This window comes from Populus euphratica, unplaced genomic scaffold (genome assembly GCF_000495115.2).
Source record: "Populus euphratica unplaced genomic scaffold, PopEup_1.0 scaffold148.1, whole genome shotgun sequence".
NCBI lineage: Eukaryota > Viridiplantae > Streptophyta > Magnoliopsida > Malpighiales > Salicaceae > Populus > Populus euphratica.
In genome coordinates, this window is record NW_011500035.1 from 504,754 (window position 1) to 517,681 (window position 12,928).

General features: G+C 33.1%; 1 protein-coding gene across 2 annotated transcripts; it reads right to left on the reverse strand.

The window, feature by feature from the left end:
• Nucleotides 1-185: 185 nt before the first annotated feature.
• On the reverse strand, nt 186-9,412 carry NBS1 (nijmegen breakage syndrome 1). 2 transcript variants are annotated; one of them, XR_845594.1, is made up of 13 exons: nt 9,265-9,412; nt 9,041-9,094; nt 8,634-8,883; nt 8,334-8,422; nt 7,246-7,376; nt 6,666-6,712; nt 6,450-6,558; nt 4,968-5,054; nt 3,339-3,510; nt 1,430-1,788; nt 951-1,012; nt 631-711; nt 186-501 (listed from the first exon to the last, which is right to left on the reverse strand). XR_845594.1 is itself a non-coding variant. In XM_011050474.1 (13 exons), exons 1-13 carry the CDS (start codon nt 9,299-9,301, stop codon nt 448-450), a joined length of 1,554 nt encoding a protein of 517 aa, XP_011048776.1. In that variant the 5' UTR covers nt 9,302-9,411; the 3' UTR covers nt 186-447. The 2 variants fall into 2 exon arrangements, 1 of the variants encoding a protein (XP_011048776.1); XM_011050474.1 differs by having other exon boundaries at nt 631-733; nt 9,265-9,411.
• Nucleotides 9,413-12,928: the final 3,516 nt, after the last annotated feature.

Here is a 12,928-nt window from a genome sequence, read left to right on the forward strand (position 1 = left end):
AATTAGAAATTGGAATATATTTTTCGTATCAAGTTGCAATAGAAGAAATACAAAAAAAGAAACGAGTTACATTTATTTCTTGAGCTACACTACAGCATATGGGCATGGTTATGAAGCATAAAGTTTTGATTCACCAAGTCATGGCTGTGTGTGTGTGTGTGTGTATCAGTACCGCAACTTAGAAATAAGAAAGGGAAACGGTCTAGAAATAATGAATCGGGTTCTTACTGCTCCAAACCCTGAAATACTGCTCTCTTCATTCACACATATCACACATCAAAGGAACTTGCTACATATGGCAATACTGCCCCCTTCCCCTTTCCTCCAGATATCATATCCTTTCAAACTCATTCCAAAGAATACCGATACAGGGAAAATGGAGCTCAGAATTTAGTGGATATTGCACAACAATGAAGAAGATGATCAACAGTAGCCTCATTCCTGTTGTCAGCCACGTGTAAGAAGTCCGTGAAGAGAACCAGCAACTCCCCGCCGCCTTCCCTGCATAGTTTAGGAAGCAGCAAGCATTTCTCATTGTCTTGTCCCATTTTAGCTTAATCAAGTTACACACCTCAGTTTCTAACAGTCAAACCCTCATTCCAATTCATCCAAACAAGTTTTGGGAGTCACCTTTTCAGTGTTGAATAAGTCCTCTGCAATTGCTTCCATTTGCTTTCGCCTTTTCTCTTCCTTCACAGACTCGAGCATATCCTGATTCCCATAGTCAAAATCTCTATCAAGAAACAAACAAAGACTTGATGTGATAAGTATTATTTCAAGTGGTAACACTTTTACTAAAAAAACACAAATTTCTCCAATCACAAACTTATGTCATTTAATTAAATGAACAAATTATAATGTCAATCAAAAGGTTGCCACATGGGTTAGTAAAAAAGTTTAATAACAATTATAGTATCTCTAGCATTAGTCTATAGTAACCATGGTCTTACTTGTATGGATATTTTGAGAATGGAATCAGATTGTTGAAACTATTCCCTGATTGAGTGTTACCCTGAGAGAGGATAAGCAGCAAAAAAATATTACTTAATGTCTTGTCAACAGGCATGCCCAAACAATAACCGCAATTAGAGAAAAGGAATAAGGAAAAAAAATGCAGATGCAGCATTTATTTTTATTTGTTTTCATTGATTCAACATAAAATTGATGGCAAGGGCACAGATAACAATTTATCAATTGAACTGAATCCCAAGGACACAAATTAAAGGCATCATGTGACCAATTCAATGGCATCTTTCTTCAACATATTTCTCAGTCTAAAATCATGGATTTGATCAGCTCAACGTATTTTCCCATCACAACCCTGGAGGAGAGAAATGACTGGACAAAGATTTTCTAATACACCAGCTAAAACTAATTGAGTCTGAACTCCCAGGCATGAGACTGGTAAAAAAGGGGAAAATTCCAGTACCTTTCTGAAGCGTTTGAAATTCAAAACTTCATTACTTGGAGTCGAACTGATTTGAGCAGGTAAATTCAGATCTCTAATGATTAAATCTTGGCTATAAATAATATCAGAATTTCCACTTTCAGGCTCATCAACTGTTTCTCGTTTTGCTGTCATGTTACCAATACTGCAAGTAGAGCTTGCAACATGGTTATTTTCTGATCTAAGGTGAGGGTCAATTGACATTTCCAGTTTGTTCACATATTTTGGCGCTTCTTCATTGGAGATATCTGCAGTGAAATGCTCTGATGTTGGTGTTTCCACTTCTGCTTCAGAATCTGCTACTACTGTCTCATCAGTAGAGCATGATGATGAAACAAGAACTGCAAGAGGACATATAGCGAGCATTATGTCAAAGAAATGTGTAATATAATGGTAATTTAAATAAGACATGTATATATGTGTTCTACAATTGAAGGAAACGATAGGAATTTGTGGAAAAAGAAGTTGAATTACAGATTACTTTAAAGAAGCAAGAGAAACAATAGATCCCAAACAATTGGGCCTTCACAACCAAAAAAGACTTCTGCTGAAAGCAAGGATTCTGTGTAGCAAATATGCATTCACACATTAAGATTTGTATCACATTACCACAATATGATCCCAAAATCATATTCTGCAACATCCAGGATTTTTAAGGCTCTTTCACGGCAAAGCATAATTCCTCAAAGTGGCTAATAGATTCATGTACTTCTCTCTAGCTTTGAATCACATAACATTGTAATCGCTCATAAACTCTAAAGCACGCATGGTGTTCAACCTTCAACAAGTTACTTATAAGATTCTTCAATGAAACTACAGTAGCATATCCAGAATGACCAGAAACTAGAAACAAGAGATTCCAAAATCTCAGTGACTATACCAATACAATGTAGTAGTATTGCTTTCCTAGATTTATTATTATGGGAATTGCATCACAAAACCAACACTACTTTTTCAAAAAAAAAAAAGGTTTGGATAACAGGGCCTATGACTAAATATTCTTGAAATGCCTGATATTAGGACTGTAAATGATTTTTAAATGCCATCAATCATCATCTCGATATTGGTGCACAACAAAATTAAAACTAGAGATATTTTGCAAGGCCTTACATTCCACTACTAGTTATGTTACGTATCATCAAAATGAAGCATCTGAAAGTCACTTATTTCTACATTCCCACCTTCAGGGGATATGTGGTGTAAATTGTTTAATTATAGTGGAGATTCTAGGTTATTTCCATGAAAAAGGGGGGTGGATTTAATGTTGATCTCTTCTGTTGGTTTCAGGAGGAGGAAGGACACAAGACTGTAATTTTGTGTCATCTGTGCAGTCCTGTCTGCACCTGGTTAGAGAAATGCTCGAAATCTTACTAGGGGTTTGTGGTGGATTGGGGCTTGGAAATCGAGGATTTAAAGGGATTAGAGTAAAGTTAAAGGGATATAGGGTTTGGAATTTAGTCGGGGATAAACTAACAAGGCTGCTAGCTTCATACTAGTAGGTTCTCAAGGAATCACACCTAGATGGAAAACCTATGTATCACACCTAAGAATTCATAACACAACCACCATTATAATTGCTGGAAATTTCATTTGTAAACTTGCTCAACTAAACCAGCACTCAGCAGGATTGGGCAACTCCTTTGATTTTCTTTCATCTTTTGGACGACGTTATAATTCATTTTAGTAAGTTTATACACATTTCTTTATCTTAAAGGATCAAAAAATGAATTGCAATGCAGATCAACTAACCAAACTATTATGCAAGTACAAGTGCTTAGAAAGGTGAAAGAGGGTAGATCCATATTTAATGCTGTTACAAGTCCTGTCTGTAACACTGCTTATGCAAATTGCAAAGCAAGGCACACTGTCTATTGGAAAATAAGATACTGACCAGATGGTGATACCAAAACAGACAAGTCCAGATGTCCAGCTAAAACAGCTCTTAACAGATCCAACTCATTCACTCTAGACAATGAACCCAGCTTGTTGAACAAATTAAACTTGTCTGGTGATCCTCTGGGGATGACGCATACCACATGACTGTCTTGCCCACAATCCAAACCCTGAAAGAAAATATTCACCCAACATGCATTAGAAGATCATATGGTTTTTTTCTGCATGATCCAAACTTAGAAAACATTATTCACTCAATACATGTTAGTAGATAAGACAAGTCAAACATGACAATTGCTTGTAAGATAAACAAAAGCCCCATGCGAGGTTTTTGACAAAAAGCATTGATGCTCCATTCAACATCACATTCTCTTTATAGGCTGATCATTGCAGTGATTGGAAAATATCTAAAGTACTAAAATCAATAGTTTACTGTTCTGATGAAGTATTGACATCTTAGCTATGCAAAGGCATCCATAAATATAGATTGGGGGAAAAGGAACAGGATTGTATGGTACCGATGCCAATCTAAACCTGTGTTTCATGGAATTTGTAAAAGCATCTGGCACTGACATGTGTCAGATACATCCAAAATAAAAAACTTAGTAAATATGAACAGAGATGTGAAGATGGGGGTTGCTAGTGTGGAGATTAAAGTACAATGTTCCTTTCTAAACAAAGGATCATTGAGCTTCATTTAACTTTTACTACAAGTTCCCATGTTATAAGAATATATTCTAAAGGAATATCTGTCCAACAAGTTTCCACCAATGGCCTAAACGCCTAAAAAATGAGGTGCTGCCAGCTGGTGTCCCAATCAATAGTTCAAAAATCTCACATTAGTGAACAGAATTCAAGTCTTGAAGAGACATGGCATTTTTATGTCACTGTTCACTCTTTCCCCATCAAATATTCTCTCTCTAAAAGTAGAGGTGTTCATTATGAAAAGTCGTTATGAATTTAAGATACAATTGCTGCTAAACAAAGCATTTATAACAGCAACACAAGAATATATTTGCAAAGCAGTGGGCAATCTAGCCCAACAATACTCATTCCACTAGAGGCAAGTCTGCAGGCCTTGAGTTCAAGTTCTGTACTTGCCTAATCAAGCTTTTCATCAAGACTGAAAAACCTAAACAACCAGCATGGATAGCATAAAGTAGCAAAATCTACTAGTTAAAAGAAGAAGAATAATTTAATTTCAGACAGCAATGAAAGACAAAATAAAAGTCTTCAGATAAAGTTTTTAGCCGGTAAGAATCTTGAAATTTCATTAAAAATAATATACTACTCATCTCCCTGAAATCAAGAGTGATAATAAAGTTTTTTACCGGTAAGAATATTGAAATTTCATTAAAAAATTATACTATTCATCTCCCCAAAATCAAATGAACAAAATAAGAGTCTTCAAATAAAGTTTTTAACCGGTAAGAATCTTGAAATTTCATTAAAAAAAATATACTACTCATCTCCCCGGAATCAAATGAGTGATAACAAAGTTTTTAACCAGTAAGAATATTGAAATTTCATAAAAAAAATACTATTCATCTCCCCAAAATCAAACAATGATAAAGTTCCCATTTTATCGGCAAAAATGCAGATCTTAACAAGAGCATGAATTGCATACTTTGGCCTTTGAACAGAATTCTTCTACTAAAACAATCTTTGCACCGCATACTACCAACAGAGACTGCAACCTGTCCTTGAACTTGTACTGCACAAGGGAAAATAACAATAAATAACTACCCAGATTTATAAAGATAAGACCTCAGATCTAAGCTTACAAATATTGCAGCAAACGACTAAGCTTCCAAACAGGAATCAAACTACCAATCAAATATTCACACTATAACAAAGAGATTGGAACAATTGCACTGGGACAAACAATGCGCATGGATCAGTGGATGAATAGCTCATCTCTCTACCTTACTCTTATTCAACCGCATCCATAGCCTGATCACTATCATACCATGCCCTCCTCCATCAGCCAAGATGGGAAACAGCAGCTATCCATCCTGTTTTTAACCCAAACTCACTGTCATCTTCAACAACAGTTAAGAAAAATGACCAGACACTCCCCTCCATGATCAGTTTAACTTTCTTTATTCTTTGAGATAAAAAATAAAAGCAGTAAAAACTTCTCCGTCTATCACAAACCATAAGCCTTGTGGTACAAACAAAAAAAAACTTGTACCTTTCAAGTTTCAGTTAATCCTAAACTGGAGCATCCAAAAAAAAAAATCTTTCTGAAACTCTCCCAGACGCTTACCTTCATCTTTGAAACGAGATGGCTCCATATACATCTTGACAATCAAAGTGTGACATGCAGCTAAATTACTAACCTAGATTGCACAGATAATTAATGAACCATCTCCCTGTGGGCAAAGGCAACAGTATAATGAACAATTGGATAGAAAACACCATCCTCCCATTGTGCAAAAGCAATAGCGTATTGAACACTACAATCACAATACTCAAAGCCATGTATTCACATCCAGTTATAGAGATGTAAAACATCAATGAAACCCTCATTTTTTGGACCATCCAAACATGATCCATGAATGAAGGTGCTTAAGATATAGTAGGGAAGGTGAGGCAAATTGAAGAGAAAAATATTTTGGTGTAGGCATCATACATCTTTGAATCAACAGAAGCTAATTAAGTCCATGGGTGGTTATGCACATGCAAAGATATTAGGCACATAAGAATACTAAGCTGATAATGACAAGCAATTAAATTTCAATATTATAACTTAAAGAAGAAAAGAAAAGACAGTAGTCTGAGAAGTAGGGTTCTGGCTGGCATGTCATTGTTGTCTTTGATAGCAAAGATAAGAACAGTGTATTTTGGCATGTCCTCTATTCATGTCAACAGAGATTACAAATGTTATGAAGGGTCAGTTGAAGCTTTTATGAAATATCAAAGTCTAAGACACGGCAACTTTAAAGTTAAGTACAAATTGAAATATCACGCTTCAATGCAAGAGTGTCAGAAGGTTACAGTACTTTGATTCCCCAAGGGAATCAGAAGTGATAGAAAAATTTTGTAATTACTGGAGAAAATCCTGAGTTTGTCAAGGAGAGCTAGTCAACCAGATCCAATTTATTACCATATTTATTGATTCCAGTAGACAGGTGAATCCTTCCAAACACTTAGCATGAGCTCCTGATGCTGCAACTTTGACTGATACTCCTTCCACTGTCAATGTTGGAATATAGCTGAGGGAAAAGGTATAATGTATTTTATTAGCTTCATCAGAATATATAAAAGGAACTGCAGATAAGCGTTAAGAAATCGGCATAACCATGACTGAAATGATACTTACGAGCTCCAGCTAGGAATTTCTAATCCAATCCTTTTTTCTGCAACCAGCTAATCATAATACAGTAATTAGTGATTATACAGACATAAATAAACAATGTCAGTTAGATAAATACTTTTGCATTTTACTGTTGCCCCTCTAGTGTCACCAAATATGACTTGTTTAACCATTCCCAAATGTTCCATGGAAAACATAGCTATTATTTACAACTTAACATTTTATGCATCAAAAGGATCCATAATCAATCCCAGTTAATGCAGCAGCTCCGGCAACACCATGGTGTATCCTAACCATTTTCAACCGTTCTCATGAAAAGATAAATTAATTACAAGACTCCTCTATCCAAATTCATTACAAGACTCCTCTATTCTGTTTTAGTTTCGTCCTAAATCACAAAACAAAGGAAAACAAGCAATGAGGAAGTGTCAAGTGAGGGTTTGCAAAAGTCACAATTCCCTTCCAAACCTCCGTTTATCAAAGTAAAGTTGTTAGTTAACATTCAAAATTAGTGCTCAAAGGTTTTAACTTGAACATCAGCTACTATTAAACCCTAAATAAGAAGCAAGGGATATTAAACTAGTACCTCAACCCAACTCCTGAGAACAATAGGTTTCTTAGACACAATAGCATCAACAAGATCTTCTTTAACTGGCATGAGTTCATCAGCAAGAACATGTGTGCACTCTTCATTCAAATTGTAGGTAATGCAAGCACCTATAAAAAGAAAGCATGCTAGGATGACTATAATATATTGCAACAGCAAATGATTTTCAAGTAAATTGCAAGCATCACTTCCAAAGAAAGAAAAAATGGCGAGCTTCTAAAAAAATGTGATGGTGCAACAATACCATTTATGCTCTCAGAAAACTGGCAGCATTAAAACTGCAGGGAGACACCATGATTGGTTAATAAAGCAATGAGACCCGTAGTTACCACCAGTCATTACCTTTCTTCTCTTCATTATCTTTTGCAAGTCACAAACATGCTGTATCTACACTGTTCAATTGAAAGTTAACCAAATTCCACACTAAAAGAGGGATCAAATCTCTGATTTCTTGATTCTAATGCACTGCAAACCCAATCATGGTAACTGACACACCTGGCACCCACTACCACTACCAGCACTAATTTGCATAAGAAGGTCCACTCAACTAATTTTTAATCCCAAACTAGACAGGATTGGTTGTATGGAATGCTTCCCTGAGTTGCATAGGAAGAACAGCATGACTAATAACCCTGCCAACCAACTACCACCGGTTCTTTCAACATATCAATAGCTGTCAAAGTTTAGATAAGAATGTTTGCAGTGTATATCAGTTTTTTATAGAAAATGAAGCTCAATAATTCTCAAAACACATTAACTGCACATCACCGCCAGTCATATGAGAAATACAGCAATTATCAGTGATGGCTTTATGACCAATATTATCACAAATATGTGCCTTTTGCTTTGGTCAGAATACAAATTTTCTTTCCTATCAATTGCAATCATATATTAATGGCAAAATGTAGGCTAGGGAAGAAAAATATAGGTTGCACAAGTCACAGATGTTGCAATCTGAAGCACATGTAACCAAACCAAATGGAGGGCAAAAAGTAGATCAATTCAATAATATAAAAGCAAATATACATGGAGATTTTACAGGTACCTAGGTTGTTTCTCTAACTTACCAATTGATGAGACTTTGTCTCGAAGAAGCTCATCCACTTGAAAGGACTCGGAACAGTAGATGAAAAATACGAGTGGAACAAAACAGAACCTGCCAGATTTTAGTTGCATGACAATAGTTAAATTGGAAACGAACACACACTTTTTTAATGTCTTATGGTCTTAATCTACTTTACAAATTGCTCTAAGACTGACCATCCAGAGTTAATCTATGTACTGTTACTGTTTTAAAAATTATGTCTGATGAAAATGTCAAACATGCAAAAACCAAAAGGCCGAACATGGAAAAGACTTAATTTTACCTGTAGACGGCAGTACCAGTTCCAAAGGAAACCATATCTCCATTTTTTAAAAATGTTTCTTTATTTAGGAACTTATGTAACTTTTCCTTGTTAATGTATGTTCCATACTTGGAGCAATCTCTAATCAGAACTCGGGAGGGTAGGTCAGATTTCATGTGCAGAGGATGATCCATTGAAATCATTTCATCAACAACTAATTCTGCATGGATTCGAGAAACACCTTTGTCTTTGCGAATAATTACATCACAACCTAGAACAAGGATAATTTTGGATTATTTCAGGCGAACTGGATATCAGCATAACTAGAGTAGCTCTGGTGTGATAAAGCCCTAAGCCTCAAGCAATCGATCAATCAAGGAATTAAATTACAGTGCAGTAATTCCAAACAATATTAATAACAAAATTACCTTTTCGGCCAACTTTGTAGACACCTTTTGTAAAGATATAATATTTGTCTTCACCTGCCAATTTCCATGTTAAGCAGACAAACAATCAGCTGAGTTGAGTGTGTGTATAGAGAGAGGGGTGGAGAAACAAAGAGACATGATGAATTCTAACTAATTAATTAAGTAATTTCCCAACGAAATTGAAATATTAAAAAAGAAAAAGAAGAATGAGATGTAAAACTGACCTGAAAGAGGATCGACCGGAAAAAGACCCCACACCATTCTGATTCTGATCTTATGAAGCAGCAGCAGCTTTCTTTCTACTATTTTTATTTCGCTCTCGCTCTCTGCTCCACAGTGTCTCCACTCGACACGAGCAGAAGCCAGAAGGCTAACATACTGTTGATTTTGGGCTAAATGGGACTGTCACTTGGGTCATCATGACCCATGAGATTTAGCCTGCATTTTCTCTTTTTCCGTCCTGCTTTCGATTTATCTTTCCTTTCTTCTGTTCTCACTCCAGAGCCCATCCATTAGTCTCGTTTGTTGTTATTTGTAATTTCAAATATTTTAAGATATTTGATGAGTTTTTTTCATGAGCTTGTATTATATGCAATTACAAAAGCTCTCTCGAACATGCCAGATAAGCATTCCAAATTAAATTAAATTAAATTAAAATTTAGTTAAATTATTCAAACCTCTTCTAAATTCAAAGCCATTTAAGAATTAGCTTTTATATTCTCAATTTTAATTTTGACCTCCCTGTATTTTATTATATTTTAAATCATTTTTTTATTTTTTTTTCTTAAGTTTCCTCTATACTTTACATATAAAACTACTTAGCAGCAATAATATTCAACTGAATTGATTAATTTTAAATTTTGAAAATAAAAAAAAATTAAAATTTAATCTCATTACTTTAATTCGCCATCCAAAAGATTTTATTTTAGTTTTTTTTTAAATAATCTAGTTATCTAAATGACCCTTAATAATCTAGTTAGCTAAATGACCCTTTCTTCTTTTTAACAAAAAAAACTAAGAGTCTTAGAATCTCTCCTTTGTTTTTTTTTTTTTTAAAATCAAAACTAAGCATGACATCGTAACTTATGAGGTTCAAATTGAAAAGAAAGAAAGTTAATGACAAGAGTAAAAAAGAGCAAATAAATTTGAGTGACATAGAAGAAAAGGTTGCACAATGTTGTTAATAATAAAATAAAAGTTAAACGGTGAATCATTTTTTTTTCTATCCATCCCTCACTCAAACACAATTTCTTTTGATGCATCTTTATCACTCCTTTTATCTTCTGTCTTTTATTCTAATTTACTCCTTGTTTACTTCAATTTATTTTCTTTTACACTCTAATTCATTCCTTCTCACCCTTTTTTATATTTCAATATATTACATCTTATTTTCCTTAAAAATTTAATTATTTTAAACTAATCAAAATTTTACAATTTGTTTTAAACAAAATTTCTTTGTTATTGAGAATAAGTTGCAAATTCCAATTAAAATTCAAACATGAAGTCATATACATACCACTAAAATTTTCTTACAACATTTTTCATTTTTCTTTTTATGTTAGCAGCAAATTTAGTCATAAATTAGCTATAAGGGTTGAATCAATTTTTTTAACATAAAAAGATATTTAAGTGTTATTAACATTTTTTCTAACAGGAAAAAAAATTTAAATCGTATGAAGATTAACCTGATAACCCAGTTCACTTCACAAGTTCAAAAGCAACTAGAATAACTTGTAAAAATATAATTTGACTCAAAAGGATTTTCAAGATGACATCTTTCTTTAATATTAAGATGACAACATATTGTATTGATTTTAGTCAAACCGGATTAACATATCAAATTCATGACTTGGATTATAAAACCATGATAACCTTATAAAAAACAAATTAATTTAATGTTGAAGAATGAGATTGAAAAAAAAAATAAACAAAAAAACTCAAGTTAAATGTTAACCATGTGTCTTTGGTCATAAGGTTAATCTCATAGAAAGCAAATTGAAATAAATTTACAAAGTACAAATAAGATTAGAAAAAAACAAATCAATTAAAAAATAAAATAAAAAACAACTCAAGTTAATCTATCAAACTCATAACCTAAATCATGAGATCAAGATAACCTCATAGAAAAAAAAAAAAATAAAATGACTTGATTTAACTTGATATAACCTACTAAACCCACGTCTCTAATCATAAGACCTAAATAACCCTGTAAAAAACAAATTAAAATAAATTATGAAGTTCAGTTCTAAACTAACCTTATCGAAGCCAATGTTGAATAATGAGATTTGTAAGAAATTAAATTTAAAAAAAAACACAAAAATAACTCAGGTCAACTCGGGTTAACTTATTAAACAATATTCTTGGATCATGAGACCAAGATAATCTAATAAAAAAAAAAGCAAAATAAATCATTAAGTGTAATTTCCAATCAAACACAATATTAAATAATAAAATTGAAGAAAAAAAATCTAACTCAACTAGGTTAACCCACCAAAATCATGAACCGAGTCATGAGACTATGACAACCTAATTAAAAAAAATCCAATGTTGAAGGACTGATGATTTGGGTTAAGAGACTGAGATAACCTTTTAGAAAAAATAAAATAAAAAAATCAACTTGATTTGAACTAGATCAATCTGTCAAAACTCGTAACCCTGACTATGAAACCAAGATATCCAAAAAAAATAAAAAAAAATTATGAAGCTCAATTTTCAATCAATTCAATGTTAAATGATAAAATTAAAAAAAATTAATTAAAAAAAGAGATCAAAGTCAACTCGGATTAACCTTCTAAGTATTATTCTTGGGTTATAAGACCAAACAACCTAATAAAAAAAACCAAAACAAACAATGAAGCTTAATTCTCAATCAACATAATATTAAATGATAAAATTAAAAAAAAATTAATTATAAAAAAGCTTAAGTCAACTGGATTAACTCGTTAAACTTGTAATCCGTATTATAAAAGTAAAATAATCTTATAAAAAATAAATATAATATTAAAAAGATAGAATTAAGATAAAAAAATAAAAAAAATCATTGTTAATTTACAAAGAAGAGGATATTGACCCGTGTGATATTGACTCGTGTCACCATGCTTTGTTTGCTTCCGCCGGATTTTGTTTCGAGTTTAGTGGTGTACTTATGTGACATTCGGCAAACCAAATAAAAAAAATTGTTTTATTTATTTATTTGGGGTAATATAACCCAACGATGCTCGTTCCATTAAAGGCAGGTAGGCAGGCCTTGAGTTGAAGTTCTGTCATTGCCTAATCAAGCTTTTCATTGAAATAGTGAAAAAACTAAACAACCAACATGGATGGCACACAGTAGCAAAATCAAGTAGTTAAAAGAAGAAGGAGAATTTAATTTCAAACAGCAATGAAAGACAAAATAAAAAAATTACAAAAAGTTTTTAATTGGCAAGAACCTTGAAAAACTATTGATCTCCTCAAAATCAAACGAGTGTTCATGTTTCCATTTCGTCAGCAGAAATGCAGAAAGGAATATCTTAGCAAGAACAAGCATGTGGTCAGCAATGATAGACTTGAGAAAATAACAAAATTCTTTTATGGAAACAATCTCTACAACCCGTCCTTGAGTTTATACTGTACAAAGAAAAATAATAGTAAATAACTACCCAGATTAACAATGATAGACCTGAGATCCAAGCTTAGTAATTCTGTTATTAACAACTAAGCTACGGAATCTTAACCCTGATTTTTTCTATTTCAAAAACTGAATCTCTGATTAGTACTTAAAAGTGCATTTTTATCATGGTTTTATATCATCATTTTGCACTTGAAGTATCAATAACTCCTTAACCAAAGCATGTTTTATAATAATATATCTAAAAATATAAGATACCTTTAATTTGTGGTAAATAT